General features: G+C 52.7%; 1 protein-coding gene across 1 annotated transcript; it reads left to right on the forward strand.

The window, feature by feature from the left end:
* The first annotated feature begins 234 nt into the window (after positions 1-234).
* On the forward strand, positions 235-5,481 carry LOC122375354 (meiosis-specific nuclear structural protein 1-like). The gene is made up of 6 exons (XM_043354695.1): positions 235-517; positions 2,356-2,454; positions 2,883-2,989; positions 3,462-3,585; positions 4,059-4,169; positions 5,359-5,481. The coding sequence occupies exons 1-6, from the start codon at positions 407-409 to the stop codon at positions 5,479-5,481; spliced, it is 675 nt and encodes a 224-aa protein (XP_043210630.1). The 5' UTR covers positions 235-406.
* The last annotated feature ends 10,366 nt before the right edge of the window (positions 5,482-15,847 follow it).

Genomic DNA, 15,847 nt, shown 5'->3' on the forward strand with positions numbered 1-15,847 from the left:
GATTATAGTAGGAAGATATCATCCGAACACAGCAAAAACTGTAACAAAAACCGAAAAAATCTCGCCATCTATCAAATTCCATAGGCAGAGAATGACTGCCTTCCCCTGTGATTCCCCTCTACTCGTCACGAGCATCGGGCCAATCAGCGTCGTGCATTGCCGAATGCTGATTGGTTAATTAATTTCTTCAAGCTCGCGGTTTCTGCTCGCAGTCTTGAATGGAGTGTTTTGAACAGATGAGAAGTGCGGCTACTAATTTGCAATTTTCGCATTTTTAGAGCCCGCGCGCTTCTTATATTTATTTACGTTTACATGTTTTTGTGTTGGTATTGATTATTGTCGCACGTCCACCGCACTTAGTATTGTTGTGGAAGGCGGAAGAAAGTTGAAGTGCTAAAGCACAAACATGACAACATTAGAGGCAAAAAGAATTAAAAAATATGTTGAGGACAGGGAAAAGCAGAATGACATCGAGAAGGATATACAAGTGAACACATGGAAAGATGTATTTGCAAAGGTGAGCACTGATTGAATACCTACCTGGCCACTTACATTATTAACCATACTAGAAAACATTCATGTACCTACTACACTTGATGCCTGCAAGAGCCTCGTGCTTAAAAATTCAGAGCAAGCAATTAAGCTCTGCAATTTCAATTTCTCTGATTTGCTCTGTATGTTGCATGCTTAGTTGTGCCAAAGTGAAGACAATTTTGTAAGTAAAAACCTACCGATCAAGGCTACATCAGCCAGAGTATTCTGGCCAGAAGTTCTGGAATCTTGGGCCACAAAAATTGGCAGGAGGGGTGTTCATGGGCGCCGCACACTGCTGCGTGCGGTGTGTGCGGTACGTCCAGCAGGCGTGGGGGTAGGGGATGGGTAGGCGGCTCTGACGTCACGGCTGCGTGCGGTGGACGGTCCGCTGTGGCCAGTCCCGACCGGCCACAGCGATCGCTGTGTGCGGTGACGGAAGGCTGACGTAGGGACGCAGTGGGCGGAGCTTGGAGGCTGTGTGCGGTCCGACCGCACACAGGGTCCGTGAACAGCCCTAGGGCGATGAGGGTGGGCACTGCCTGATGAGCTGTCAATTTGTGAGCTGTAACATGCTGGAACAAATAGCTTCTGCAGTAGAGCAAGCACTATGACCACACTGAGGCATGATGAGGCACAAAGATTCAAACCAACTGACATGCCAAGGTTTATGCTGTCCACAGTTGAATGAAGTGGGCTTCTGTGCCTAAAGATGCCTCTGACTGGCCATTTTGCCGACACCCCGGTTGGACCACATGACCACTGATCGGATCTTGCCACCAGCAGAAGCTGTGGCTTTCTTAGATAGTGGGCAGGCAGCAGCTCTACCCACTAAGTCCAAACAAGTGGCCGCCCTGCCCCAGGATGTTGTGCCCTCGGGCGCCCGCTCGCTGACCCGGGCGATTTATCGTGCGGCCTCGCTTTAGTGGCGCAACAACTGGCCCGAATCCTTCTTCAAGACGATCTTCGGGAGTACTCAGCCGCTTTCCATCCCCGGAGAGGATCGAGAAGCCGCCGTTTCGTTGCACCAGATGAGGGCGGGTCACTGGGACCGCTCACTCCAGTACCTGCACCGAATCGGCCGTCTCCCCTCCGCAGCGTGCCCGCAGTACCTGACAAGCGGAGCCCCGCGGCGCTATGCACCGTGTGCCGGAATGAAGCTGACGTGCGGGAGCACATGCTGCTCCGCTGCCCGGCCCTCGCGGGCGCCGGCCTACGGATAACGGGCAGCATCCACATCGACCCACCGCGGCTGCGGGACGCCGACCTGGTGGCCGCCTTGGAGGCCGGCTACCTTCGCCATAGGGTATGGTCCTCTGTAAGGACCCAGGAGGATTAACAACAACAACGGCAACAACCCACTAAAAGGGTGGAGCTGCTTGATCAAACACTCGCATTGGCGAGCATTTTGTCCTGCTCCATCTTTTACCTGCGGCCCAACAGTCTTCTGCTAGTTTCCGCCTATTCGATAAGAACACCGCAAGTGTAGTACAAACTCGGGTGCTCCATGCTTTTTGTCTGTGATTCAATTGGAAATTATCGGTATGACCATTCCAACCTGCTCCGACCTGGCCCGACCCAGGCCCATAACGCGTAACGCCTGTCGCAGTCGTCTAATGCCTCGCCCGTATTGGTGTGCTACTAGTTGCTAGCGTATGGGGGAGGGAGGGGGTGAACCTCCTCTTGCCGTTCGTTTGGTCAGCTCACAGCCACCCAGGTCACGACGCTCGTCAAAGTAGGTCATATTGCATATAATTCGATTCGGCAGAACTGATCTTGTTGAATTCTGCACTGCATTTATGTGTTTTGGTTTTCACTTTACAGGCCAGCACAGGAGCTGTTGAGAAGGCGGATAGGAGACGGCTAAACCATCAGCTATACACGCAGCAGGGCGAACTGCAGGAGGAACAGAGGCTACTGGAGGTCAGAACAATGTCACAGACACGCTCTAGGATGACTCGATCTGCTTTACCATGGTTTTGAAATGAGATATGATTATCTAATCTGTGCTGTTTTTACAATGCCATGTTTAGTTTGTTTTTTTGTTGCTGTGTATGTAGTTTAACTAATGGATCAAGATATGTGACTGCTCCTTTGGATGACGGTGGTAAAGGCTTTTGACCTTTTCTAACCAGCCAATAGATGGCACAGCTATATGAAGGAATCTTGGACACAACCAAATTTTGTTCCTATCTTTCTTTGGACCTTTTCAGTGCTCACATTTAATCTGCGCATTTTATGTGTTCTTCCTACGTTCCCATTCATATTCCATATATTTGTTAAGCTTTGAGTTCGAACCCCACTGTCAGTGTACTGGTCCTCCTTACAACTGCGGGTTTTCGACGCCACAGAAGCTGAACGAGCGGGAGCAGGCGGCACACCGCGCGGCCCAGGAGGCGCTGCTGGCCGAACAGCTCGCCAAACTGCGAGATGACAAGATCAGGGACGAAAAGGAAAGGTGCGGAGCGCTCCGGTGGTAAACCAGATGCGTGTTAGGTCAAGTTTAGATATCACCTGCGGTGTTCACCAATCTCCGTAGTAACGGGGCACTGATGATTGATGAGCATATACAATGTTAACAAAAACGATTATTACCGTACTCTTTCTTATTGCGATCTTATGCCATGATCTTATTGTATTTTCTATTTGCTTGGACCACAATTCTCCAGTGCCATGTACGGAATGCGTTTGGTTGAGGAGCATGTAGTTTTGTCACGATCCCGTAGATACCGTATTAGAGTTTATAAAGTAGTCTTCACCCCGAATCCCGATCATTGCCGGCGCTCACCCTGACTTCATGTAATTCCGGCAGGCACCCTGTTGACCTGCGATTGCCGCAGGTTGTCCGCTAGCCTCTATTTGCCGCAGGCTGCACACTGACTTCCTGTACTTTCTGCAGGCTCTCCACTGACCCCCTGTAATCCCCGCAGGCTGCGGATACGTCAAGAGAGTGAGGAGCTCAAGCTGCTGGAGCGTCAGTTGTACCAGGCCTATGTCAACAAGGAGCGCCACCTTCAGCTGCAGCAGAAGCGGCTGGAGAAACACCGACAGCAGGTGAGTGGGCTTGAGCAGTGGTGACGCTGGAAAGGTCGGCGAATAGCCAGCCGTCGATTGATGGGAGAGTAAAATGACCAATCGGTTTCATCATTGGCCAATGGCCACACCAATATAGAGATTGGGATGGGAAGTCGAATAGCTCTTTTTACGTGGAGGACTGGCACTTTTTCATGCTTATGTGAGTGTTCAATGCATTGTACAGTTACATTAATGCATTGAACACCCACATAAACATGAAATGAAATGAAATGCATCTGTCCTGGAATGTATTTTGTTTATGCTTTTAACGTCTTAAGCCTCTTGTTTTGTTTTACTTTCAAACAACTAGGCAGATGTATTCAGGTCTCATAAATCGGCGTATCATCAATCTGGCTCATAATAAGCTTCATCAGGATGAAATCACCCTTGACTTATGGAATCTCTCGTGTGGTCCAGACAACTGACTCTCTTCCCATCTCTGACGGTGCCAGATGGAGCAGCAGCGGGACAAGGCCGCACTGGACGAGTACACCAAACAGTACGACATCGAGAAACAGGAGCGAGAGCGACAGCGGCTCGTCGACAGCGCCCGCTACCTGGAGGTGGGTACGGGACGGTCGGATTGAACGAGCATGACGGCCGTCACGCGCGATAGAGCTGGGCGGGCGGGGTGCAGCAGCGGTTTAGTTTCTTGTGTCACTATAAAATATTCAAGCGTTTAACGATGTGATGGAAGCAGATTGTAGAACCTTACTTTGTCTTTAGTCATTTGGAGTGTGTTGCGATGTTAGTACATAATTCTTTGATTAAGATACTTTGTTGACACGTCTTTTCTGTATCTTGTCATTGCAAACAAGCTCAACATTATCTATGTGGACGTCTGAGCTTCAGTTCAGCATTTTTTTCCGTGGTCTTCGCTGTACTTCCTCGTCGCGTCCTTCCCTACTGCCGTCCTGCTTTCCTGCAGCGCTTTGTGGTGTTTTGTTTCTAGATCACTCAGTACGAAACCAAAACGTGAGGGGTAAACCCTGGTGGCCCGAAGGAGGAAGATGTCATTGATTGATCGAATCGGTCGCGGCTCCTATAGTCGTAAATCGGGAATTCCGTAGGTAAACACGCGCTGGACGAGGGCCCAATTCAGAGGCCGTTAGGGACCATTGTGCTCTACAGTTGATACAGGTGTTGAAGGTCGTTTGTTTCTGTCTTTGGTTGTAGCCCTGAGCTCATGGCGTCATCTGGTGGTCAGATTGGGTAATATTTGCCTTGTTGGGCTCTACATTGCCTCTAACAGTGGAACAAGCTCAACTACTCGTTAGCAGTGTAAGACCGGCCAAGCGCCCGTCCGGTTCATTTATGATGTCCTGCAGAGGTTCATGACATAAACCTACAACATGTCATGAGCGTGAACGCGTCGGGGAAGAAAGACAAGATGACTTGATTTTCCGGCATTGTCAGTCGTTCAGTTCTCGATTCGACGCACTACAACCAAGATTTGGTCTGGCGCATTCATGGCAGGTGTATTTTGTATCAGTTTTATGTTGGTGTGATAACGAAGTCGTCTGACAACATCCTTGCTCAATGCTCATGGTACTGTCGATGTGTTTTGAGCCTCCGCAGCTGATCCACTACTTGAAGTTTGCTTATTGCTTTATTTGAATCGTCATTCCCATTTTATTTTTATATTTGATTTTCCAGTGTCGTTATTGCATTTGCCTGCTGGTAGCCCATTCACCAATCAACTGCTACCTCAAGTGCTACCGTACTGTTCTGAGCCTCGCGGATCATTTTCAGGGACTGCGGCAGCAATTTGTGGAGAAGGACCTTCAGAAGGAGAGCGAGTTCCAAAAGTTCCTCAAGGAGAAGGCTGTCATTGATGAGGTCGTGCGGCAGATTGAAGAGGAGGACAAGCGGTAAGTACCGCTGCAACTGATAAATGACCTTCCAGTCGGCGCGCCCCTAACCCCCAACAAACAAACAAACAAACAAACAAACAAACAAGCAAACAATGATACGAATGCTGTTGGAACGTGTTAACATTGCTGATCTCAACAGGATAATGGGCATGTCAGAACTCTGGACTGCGCAGAGCGTTTGTGATGGAGTGGGATTGGGTAGTAAACACGAAGACGAATTTTGTGACGATGAGTGGGCATCAACCTCGACTTCATTTTCAGAGGTGGTATATTTTATTGTAACAACAATACTCATATTTCCTGAATGATTGATATCCATGAATCATGAATCGTTGCAGCCGATGGATCGCCTCTCTGTTGCCACATGAGACGTTGCGACATCGGTTTTTAACATCAGACCGGATGTTGCGACATCTGGCGTTCACATTATAAAGAGACATGAGCAATGACCATGGTGAGACATCTGAGGAAGCGGTTTAATGTATCATTGGGCGATTCGATGTAGCTCATTAATTAGTATTCTTTTTCTGAACATTTTGATATGACTCAGTCTGTGTGACCCCGTGCTTTTGTCAAAAGTCTGGGATATCCATCGAATTGGCCGTGGTCTCTGTTTCGATAATTATAGAGTGGGCGTAAAGTTTTCCATTCGATTGATGAGTTCCTGGTGCCCAGTTTTCTCCTTCCCGGACTTCAGTAACCGTGAGGAAACTCGAATGAAAGCGCACTTTTTATGTCGCTGATGTCTAATTCGCACTTCCCGTTTTCCAGCTAACCAAGTTTGTTTCGTTGTGAATCACATGTACTCTCTTTATTATTCGTATGCTGCTTTCCATAAGATATCTTCTTAACGCAGAACTGGAATACCTACTTTTATGCTTTTTAGTCATATTCATGTGCTATTCTTTACCCTATAACTGTCCGCAAGTGCAGCTAACTCTGCTCTAAGATGATACAGACGACCTCCGTTGCCATGCCATCCATGCCTGTTGTATGTTGCGTCATTGTCTAATATCCTCTCGTCCCGACTTCTTTGATAGCATCTTGGAAGAAATCCCAGACTAACAGTTAAGCTGGATAATTTACTTTGATTTGACGTCTCCGGGACATTCCTATCCGCATTGTACTATCCTTTTCAGTTGGAGACCTAGTTTGGCATACTTCGGCCGTGTGCTCCTACCTTATATTATTTTACCCAATAGAATGATTTCTATAACACATGTCAATCAGACGCAGGCTAGCATTGTCTGTTCCCTGCTTGGACAGTTTTAAATATCTAACCTTCTTCGAAATCATCTTGCATCGGACAAAAGAACAGCTCTCTATATAGTCAGACAAGATCAACCGGCACCTAAATCACTACGAACATCTGCGCATGGATCTCTGCCCAAGCGTCCTAGCAACCAACCGCCTAAATGACCGACCCACCGACCCACGGGTGATAGCCCCGCTGATGTGAGGTCCTGAGCGGCCACGCGCGGCCAGTCTGCGGTACACTGATGGTTTAGGAGGTCCGCATTCCTCCGTCTCAGTCCTCCGTCACGCGGCAGCCCGGCGGAGTCGACCGTAGAACGTCGTACCCCGATACTCCCCAGCTGAAGCAGCAGTGCCCGCCGCTGGGGTGGTCTCGGGAACGGTTTGTCGGAGCTCTGTAAGCCGCGGGCGACATGAAAACTGCTCCGCCGTGCGGGCAAAACTGTCAGATGGGTGTCACGTCGACAACGCGCTTAGCAGCTCTGAGCGCTGTGGAGCGGCTTGGGGCCGTTTCTGGAAGTTGAGATCACTCCGGGGATGGGGAGAAATGGCAGCTCTGTCGAGAGGATAGATCCGTGGCAGGGAGTGACTGGGTTTGGTCGTGTGGTGATCGTTCCGGAAAATTGCTGTGTGATTTCACGGAACTGTTGGACTCGGAATCTGAAATATATTTCATGTAATAGTAACGAAGCAGGAAGGAAAGCCCAGTCCAGCATCTTCCGAACCTGGCACAAAAGCAGATACAAACGCAGTTAATAAAATGAAAAGGTACGTGTTTGACTCGTAATTACTCGAGGTGTTAAAATCCCATCGAGAGTTTGATTCCATTCGAAAATAACTTTTCTTTACCTTTTTGCACATGTTTTCAACCTTCTAATTCCTCTATAGTTAAGTTTATGAATCATTAATCACATGCCTGAACTCCCGAGACAGGCGAAATATAGTAATGAGCGTCAACGAGACCTATGGCTGTTGGTGCTGGAAATTCTGTGCAGGTGGCGCTGTACATTCGGGTGCAGGTGTCGCGTCTATGCCTGGTCGCATGCTTCAGACCGATTTGGCGGAGATCAGTGATATTGTTTTACATTCAATATCGAACGAGCCATCAGACGCTCACATTCACAGCAATTGTGGCATGGAAAAGTTAAATATCTATCTGAATGCATATGTAATGGGAACAGCTGTGCCCGTTCGATAATGAACATCTAATTAGCATGAGATATAGCTGATACCACACAAGACCGAAATCGTACCTCTGAAGTGGGCAGAACAAAGCTGCTGCGTTTAGGATCACACCTACACGAGCGGATCAATCCTTTCGAGAATGGAAGGAGGATGCCATCGGTCAGGAAATTCCTTTGTCGCCCGGCTTTTTATACCGCGAACAAAGCGGTCTCGGGGATTAGCAGCCCATGGTTATCGTGTGTTGCCATCTGCTGTGGGCAGACGGCGCTACCCACACGGCCAGACAGTGCGACAGACGCTCCCCCGTTATAGGGACACGTCGTGTCGGCTTGGGTGGTGGGTTTGGGTGGAGATGACACCTCTCGGGCGGATTGACTGACTGATGTGATGCGGCTTATACGCGCCATCCAACGCAGTGACAGTGCCGTGTGAAGATGTTATAAAGTGATTCGTTGCCTGAACAGCCCGAGCTTTTTGGAAAATAAGGCAACGTGTAACAACATCAAGTCGCATATCACGAGCCTGTATTGCAGGCAAATGTTATACAGCTCTAATGACGCAGGTATCATCTTCCAAGCCGTCAAAGGCGACATTTCGCAGGCTGTTTAAAATTACAATATTACGACCTAAGTTCGTCATATGAATCCTGTTAAGGAAGTTTTCCTGGTCCACTATTACGTTGTTTGGCGCCTATCAGGCTCCTTAGACCCCGCGCCCCTAGTCGGCCATACCTAATAACATTTCATAATTCACATGTCTCCATCGGAGGACACCGTCCCATGAGTCATTCTCCAGTCATCACTGGACATCGTCGGTTCTTGGAGCGTCACACGACTGATATTCATTCGTGCAGCTCTCAAAATGCAGCGATCGCTCCCCGATTTCGCTACTGTCTTCCTGTATAAGGCGCGGCGCCTCGGCCACTCTATCTCTGGGCCGGCGCGGCCGCCCCTGATGGCCCAGGACGCGGCCATTCGGGCCGTCGTAAAATTCAAATAACAAACAAACTCTGAAAACGCCGGGCCGGTGGGTATGTATCGGCCTGACGGGCCCCTGGACTGGCGCCGCCTGACACTGAGATGCCCTGGCCGGCACCAGAGGTAGGAGGGACTTGCTGGAAATGCTCGGAGTGGTTCTGTGATTCGGTGCGGGGCTGTCTATGAGATGGGTGTGTCCGCCCTGTCCCCGCCGAAGGAGCGGGCGTCTCTGCCCCCGGGCCGGTCGGCCGGCCTTGGCTGGCTCCAGAGCACGTGCAGAATGTCTCCTCACGGCGGACGTGAAGCCGTATTGATGGCGCCGGTCAGTGTCACGTGATGGATTTGTGGCGAGAGCCGTGGCCGATCGGCGCGTCACGTGACACACGTGTTCCGTAATTGGCAGAGGGTCCATCTAGTGTCTCGTCTGTACCGATCTCATCCCGAATTGATGGCAGAAAACGCCGCGTAACGTCGAATATCATTGTATTTGTGAAACATGACACTATGAGAGCGCCGGACTCTACGCGGCCCGAATGGGTCATCGCGTGAGTGTCGACGCAGTCTCCCTGAATAGCGGCCGGCTAACTGCCAGGCCTCAGAAGTCAGTCACGCACCAGCGCGTAACTCACGCTCTGTCGCGCACATCACGACATACACGGGTGCCGCCAGCACCGAGCACGGCAGCGTAGCTATACACCAGCTGTGGTCTGAGTGACTATGGTAATCGCGCTGTGCGCCGGCGGCCCTCGTTAGAGGACGCACACCGGACGCTCCACGTGCGCGGAGAGACATTCGCATGATACACGCATACTAAACTCGCATGAGACACGCGAGATTCAGGTAGATACACGAAATACACACGCACAACAACAGACATAGCTATTAAATAGGACGCGCGCAGTTAAATACGGTTCACTGACCGGATCCCACCCGCTTGTGGTCCGCTCACGGACGCTGGTTGATCAGTCCTCCCGGTGCGGCCCCTCACGCCGCCGGCCGACACTGGCCCGTGAGCCGGTTGTGGCGCATGCCGTGCGGACAGCGGCGTGGGTGCAGCTCTCCGTACGTACTGCCGCCGTGGTGACACTCGCCGAGCGCGTCACGCCGTGAGCCGGGCCGGCACTTGAAGTGGGCGTAGCTATGCGGCGGCGCCAGCAGCACGTTCGCCGTGCAGGTCACCTGGCGTGTGTCGGGGTGGACCATGATCCGCGCGCCGGCGCCGAGCGCGGCGGTGGGCGCGGCCGACGGCGCCGGCTCGGGGGTCGGAGCGGCCGCCGAGACGGCCCTCCGCCTCCTCCGGTCGCGGTAGAGCGGGTTGCGGATCATCTTGCCGTCGTAGGTGTACTGAACCTCCGGCAGCATGGGCGCCGGCAGGCTGGACACACTCGGCTCCGAGGCCTGGCCGTGGAACGCCGGCAGGCTGAGCAGCTCCAGCAGGCCGCTGGAGGCGGACGGGGGCGGTGGCGGCACCAGCGAGCGGCGCGCCAGCAGCGCCTCGCTAACCGAGGCGGACGGAGCGCGCGGCCGCGTCACTGGCGGAGGAGGCAGGTGGACCGGCGGCGGCGGCGGACGGCGGTGGCGCATGAACGGCAACTGGTCCAGGTCCGGCGCGTTGCCGAGCAGATACTGCAGGTGGAGCGGCAGTGACGAGCGCGTCGTGCTCTCCGGCGTCGGCAGCACCGTCGTCGTCGTCACCGTCGACGATGACGAGGACGTTGTAGACGCCGGGGGCGGTGTGCTGCCTGACACGGTGACCGTGGCGGAGATGGACACCCGCTCCACGGACTGAGACGCCACCGCTCCGGCCGTCGTGCCTGGAGCACGTTTCGGTGCCGCACTGTCGGCAGCGGCACCTGTGTAGATGTCACTGTAGGCCATGGCGAGCGAGGGCGGCGCGCGCGTGGTGCGCGAGGCCATCGTGGGCGTCTCCTCCCAATCATCGTCGTCCTCTACGCCACACGCCTGACCCCGCTGCCAGCACTTACCGGCCCAGGGCAGCAGACCGTCCTTATCACACGGGTTGGGCGCGCAGCGGCCGTAGCGCGTGCCACGCACCGGCTCCACATACTCCCCAACTGCACACGGACCGCGAGAGTACAACTTGTAGCAGTCGAGTCCCACCTCAACCATGGCGTCCGGACAGCGCAGCGTGCACTGGTACTTGAGCGTGGCCGCGTTCAGCCTCAGGTGACCGTGCTTCGAGTCCAGACAGCCGTGACCGGTGTTTGGCACGCACTGGCCGTGCCACGGCACGTGTCCCTCACCACACGGGGTGGCCTCACAGCGCGCGGTGCCGTCCACCCAGACCAGGTGCTCGCCGAGCGCGCACGGGCCGCGCGAGTACACGGCGTGGCAGCGGCCGTCGGTGGGCCAGAACACGTGGCCGTCGCGGCAGTCGCACGCGCCCAGCCCCGTCTCCAGCAGCACGAGCTCCATGTTCTCTCGGCCGGAGCACACGGTCCATTTCTCATGACACCGACCGTCGGCGAGCAGCACCTGACTCTCGGCACACGGCAGTCGCAGGCAGCTGGCCTCGTGTGTGGTGGCGTTTAGCACCAGCACGGCACCGGGCTCCGGGCACGGCGACGCTTCTTCGTCCAGCAGTGCCATACACCGGCTCAGCGGCTGGTAGTAGGCGAACAGGTTACCGCGGCGCCGGCAGGCGGAGATCTGCTCGCTCAGCGAATCTGCTGCCGTCGCGCCGGCGCTCGGCTGGTCGAAAACTCCGCCAGTGGTCTGGCCGTAGGGCGCGGAGAGGGCCAGCGACACCGCACACATCCACAGAGCCAGCGTGAGGGCCACGCGGGCCCCTCGAGGCCGAGCTGAGGTCATCGGTGGACGGCTACGACAGCCGTCAACAGCGGCAGTGAGCACAAAGTTTCTCCTCACGGCTGGCAGGCTTAGATAAGCTCTCGAAGGAGCAGTAGGTACAGTCGTCACAGACGATTCCTGATGAGTCTCCTGCTATTTGAGTATCGTAGTTTTCACACCACGTTTGGTTATTCGTGGTGATGGCAGATCACCGGCACCCACTGGTTGTCGAAGGACCGTTCGGCAAAGAGCGCGCACTGGCCAGGAGTGCCCCGGTCGAGCTGCGCGCGCCCCGGCCGAAGCAGCGTGAATGAAGCGCCCAGCGCCGCGCCGACAGCCCGAGTGTGCGGCTGAGCCGGTGACGTCACCGTAGACCGGTGACGTCATCGGCGCGGGTGACTGGCGACGGACGACTTTCGGCGGCGGCGGCGGCGGCGGCGGGCGGGCGGGAGCTTTCGTGGTCGGCCGGCCGGCGGTACCGCTCGCCGCTCGGCGGATTGAGAGAGACGGCTCGGTCCAGCGGAGCTCCTCCAGCCCAGCCCCTCCAGCCGAGCTCCTCCAGCTGAGCTCCTCCCGCTGAGCTCCTAACAGTGCTGGCTCTGGCTGGCCTCGGACGTCCGAGCTGTAATCGGCGTCCCACTGCCCGGCGAGTGTGTAATCCTGCCCGGGTATACCGGACACCCTCTCGGCCGGCCCAATCCCGACACCCGGCCACAAAAAGGACGAGTTCCGTGAGGCGGCTGAGTGTCGCGGCGCGCGAGTCTCGTGCCGTCAGTGTTCAGCGCCAATGTGCAGCTGACGATGACTAAAGTCAGCGAAGCATCAGTCAGACATAACCCGGCGCCGGGCATAACGAATAGTCCGTTACCCGAGTCGCTGCCAGTGGCAGGGCTATGTTTAGGAGGCGCGCCCGGTTCGGCCCGTTGCGGGCGAGTAACACGTGTTTGCTGGATTGCTGAGCGATGTTTGCGGTGATTAATGGAAAAATGGACAGGCTGGAGGAATTCAAAAATTGCACAGTTATGTTGGTGGGCTAGTGGTCGTTGAGTGGTATGATTTTCATCGTCGTGGTGTGATTGAAACAAGTCTGAGTAGTTATTCCGTTATAGAAATTGGAATGCATCTCGATTGCCGATCAGGATGTGGGACTTACACCGTGACGTTGGCGCTTGGCATGACACGGGCTTTATTTGTTACACGCTCAACAAATTTTGCGGCTGGTTAAGCATGCTCAACCAACCGAACATGGTGCGCTGATTTTTAAAGTTGCTGAGGTGTGGAGTCGTGGACGATTTAGACGGGTGTTAGACGGAGATTGTGACTACGGTGCCAGGTGTGCATAAATTATACTGTATATTTAAAGCTCTATAGGTTTTGAATTACTTTATTTCATTCCATTAATCGGATTTGTGTTATAGTAAGCTAAGATCCCATCTGGAATGGCCTGGATGTATGCAGTATTGATGAGATTTGTATAGCTAAATGCACATTGTCATGCTCCTTGTACTCTATGGGTATTTTTGTCTGGCACATCTACTTTGATGATCAAATGGATTATCCATTATCCAGCATGGGAAAAGGTGATGGATACATTTGTAGAAAGATAGGATCTGAATGACTTCGGTTCTAATAAGCCTGACATTCGTATCTCGCTATGGTTTGCTGAGTTTCCTGCTCAAGTACGAGGCAATGCGCTATCGTTTCATTTGATGAAGGATTTCTAATTGGGAGCTCATCAGTATCTGCTGTCTGCAGTCTACCGTATGTCATTTGCTCGGTAGTGACCAAGGCAACCAGGCACAGATAAGGATGCGACGGCGATAGATTTTCCTTTTACCTTGGTGTTTTGCTTTGTATGGATCCGATCACATAAGTAGCTACCGTCTGTGTTATCAACCTTGCCTAAAGGGCACGCAACCTGACAGGACCGCTCCGGCCCGCTAACCCCCGGGAAGGGACCGTTTGGAGGCGGCGATGTATAGGAAGTAGTGTGGTTTGTAGGTCCGCATCCACCAGTGGACACACGCAGGCTCCATCCGCGTTTGGGGTTGTATCGGTATGTTGCGGTTTGACCGCAATGGCAAAGCTCCACACCCAAGCGCGAAGGCTAGTGAACGTATTTTCACGATTGTCATTTTTATGAATGTTCTACTTGATCGCATGCATCCTGTATTTTGCGCCTGACATTCGGTGCGGCTCATCACATGCAAGGTTTCTGTTGGAATTACTTTCTTTCGGTCATTCTAAAAAGTTGCTAACGGGTAGTCATTATACCGTTTGTGTAAATAGATCCGGTAGCGAAATACGGTTCTTTATGCATTCATGCGACGATTCTTCGGCAAGATTCATTACATATAGAAAACAATGGAGTAGTTTGTCCCTGTTGTGGTTTTTACCTGCCCTTTAAGGAGCTTCATTTGTTTATGTGAGTAGCCAGAGGACAGCCAAAGCGTTGACATTGGTAACCGCTGTTAACGGCGCAATTTGTCGTCGGCCTTGCCGAAAACCACATCCGGATTGGTCTTCGCGAACATTAATATGGCTGGACGTGCTAATCGGAGCCACTTTGCGCTGCTGATTTACTCGACTCCAGAAAGAACTCCCAATTAGCTACTATACGGCTCTTTTGTCCGTGATGAAAGCATCAGCTCAATATTGGCTTGTATAAACCACGCAATATCACGGACTTGTGTGAGTATCCTCGTTTTATCCGATAAATTGCTGATATCACTGCACCCACGGCGGCGCGTGCGCGGCCTTGGGCGGCGGCCTGGCGGTGCGTGCTGTCTCCTGATGCCAGCTGAGGCGACACGCTGCGGTCGGCTCTGGCGGACCGCTGCGGTCGCCGCTGATGGCATCAGCACTGCATCCGGCACTGGGATCAGCGCTACCGGCTGATCTCAGCCGACCGACGACCGGTGGCCCAGTGCGGCGAGACGAGACGCGGCGCACCGCCGAAACCTGCCGGACGGCCCCAGAATGGCTATTTTGGTGGCGGCTGTCGCGACGACCGGCGGATCTTTAAAGCGGGGCAGCTGGCTTCGGTCAGTGGATGATGCAGAGGGGACATGAAAATGACATCAACTTTGGTGGCTTTGGATGCTGTGGTTGTTTATGAACCGACAGTTTTCCTCGAGCAGTCACACATGGTTTGTTGTGTTGGTTTTTACAGATAGAAAATCCCCACAGATGTGAGGCGGAAGCCGTTTGGGTTTGGGTTGCCATGATCAGTTCCTCGGTCATTCCGTTTTGCATTATTCATCGGTGATGCGGGATAACCGTTTTGCGCGTGTACCACTAGCGTCGGACCGGGTTTGGTTTTGTGACTAACGAGCTCCGATCTGACCGAGACGGAGACTTGAGTCGGACTGCGATGGTGAGATCAACAAGGTAGGCGACGACGCGGCAGTCTTTGACCCGTGATGTCATCGGTTACGCTACAGGACTGGTGCCAATGTCATCGGAGTTCCGGTAGCGATTTGGATCCGAATGCAAAATGATGGACCGGACACGAAAATACGAGCAATCTCGTGACTAACTAGATTGCTTGGACGACGCGGTGTTCAAAATGCGGAGCCTTAGGTATGCATGAGGCTTATGCATGATGCTCGTTAAAGCTTTAGACGCGCGTGCAGTGACCTGTCTCAAAGAAGGAAAAGACGATTAGCTTTTAGCTAGTGTAGAAGGTTTGGCTTAATGCGGGCAATTCCACTCCTGCCTTTTGGCTTTTGGCCGTCTTTGAACTACTTGGCTTGTTGGTCTTGATCCTGGCTTTCTGGTTGATGCGTGATCTTGTTTTAGCGGCTACTGTTATTAGGTATTTAAGTAGTTTCTATGTTGTCTGGTTTAGAAGATGTATGTTAGTCTCATGTTTCCGTTCTGCCGCTAGCGAGCTGATGTCACATTTATAAAAACGTTTAGAAAGACCTTGTATGCACCCTTTTTGGCATAGTTCATGGACTCAAGCTAATCATAAATTGCAATAAACTTAGATTTATGAAATATTGCTAGGTGTCTTATCATGAGTTCGATGAACTTTTGAACAGAAGGAAAATAGCAACGTATCTATTCATGAATGCCTGTGACTTATCACTTTCCTTGCTTTTCTTCATTCGTATGTGAAAGGCACTCACCAGAATC

Source organism: Amphibalanus amphitrite, unplaced genomic scaffold (genome assembly GCF_019059575.1).
Source record: "Amphibalanus amphitrite isolate SeventyFive unplaced genomic scaffold, NRLGWU_Aamphi_draft 001823F_arrow, whole genome shotgun sequence".
In the NCBI taxonomy this organism is placed as follows: Eukaryota; Metazoa; Arthropoda; class Thecostraca; order Balanomorpha; family Balanidae; genus Amphibalanus; species Amphibalanus amphitrite.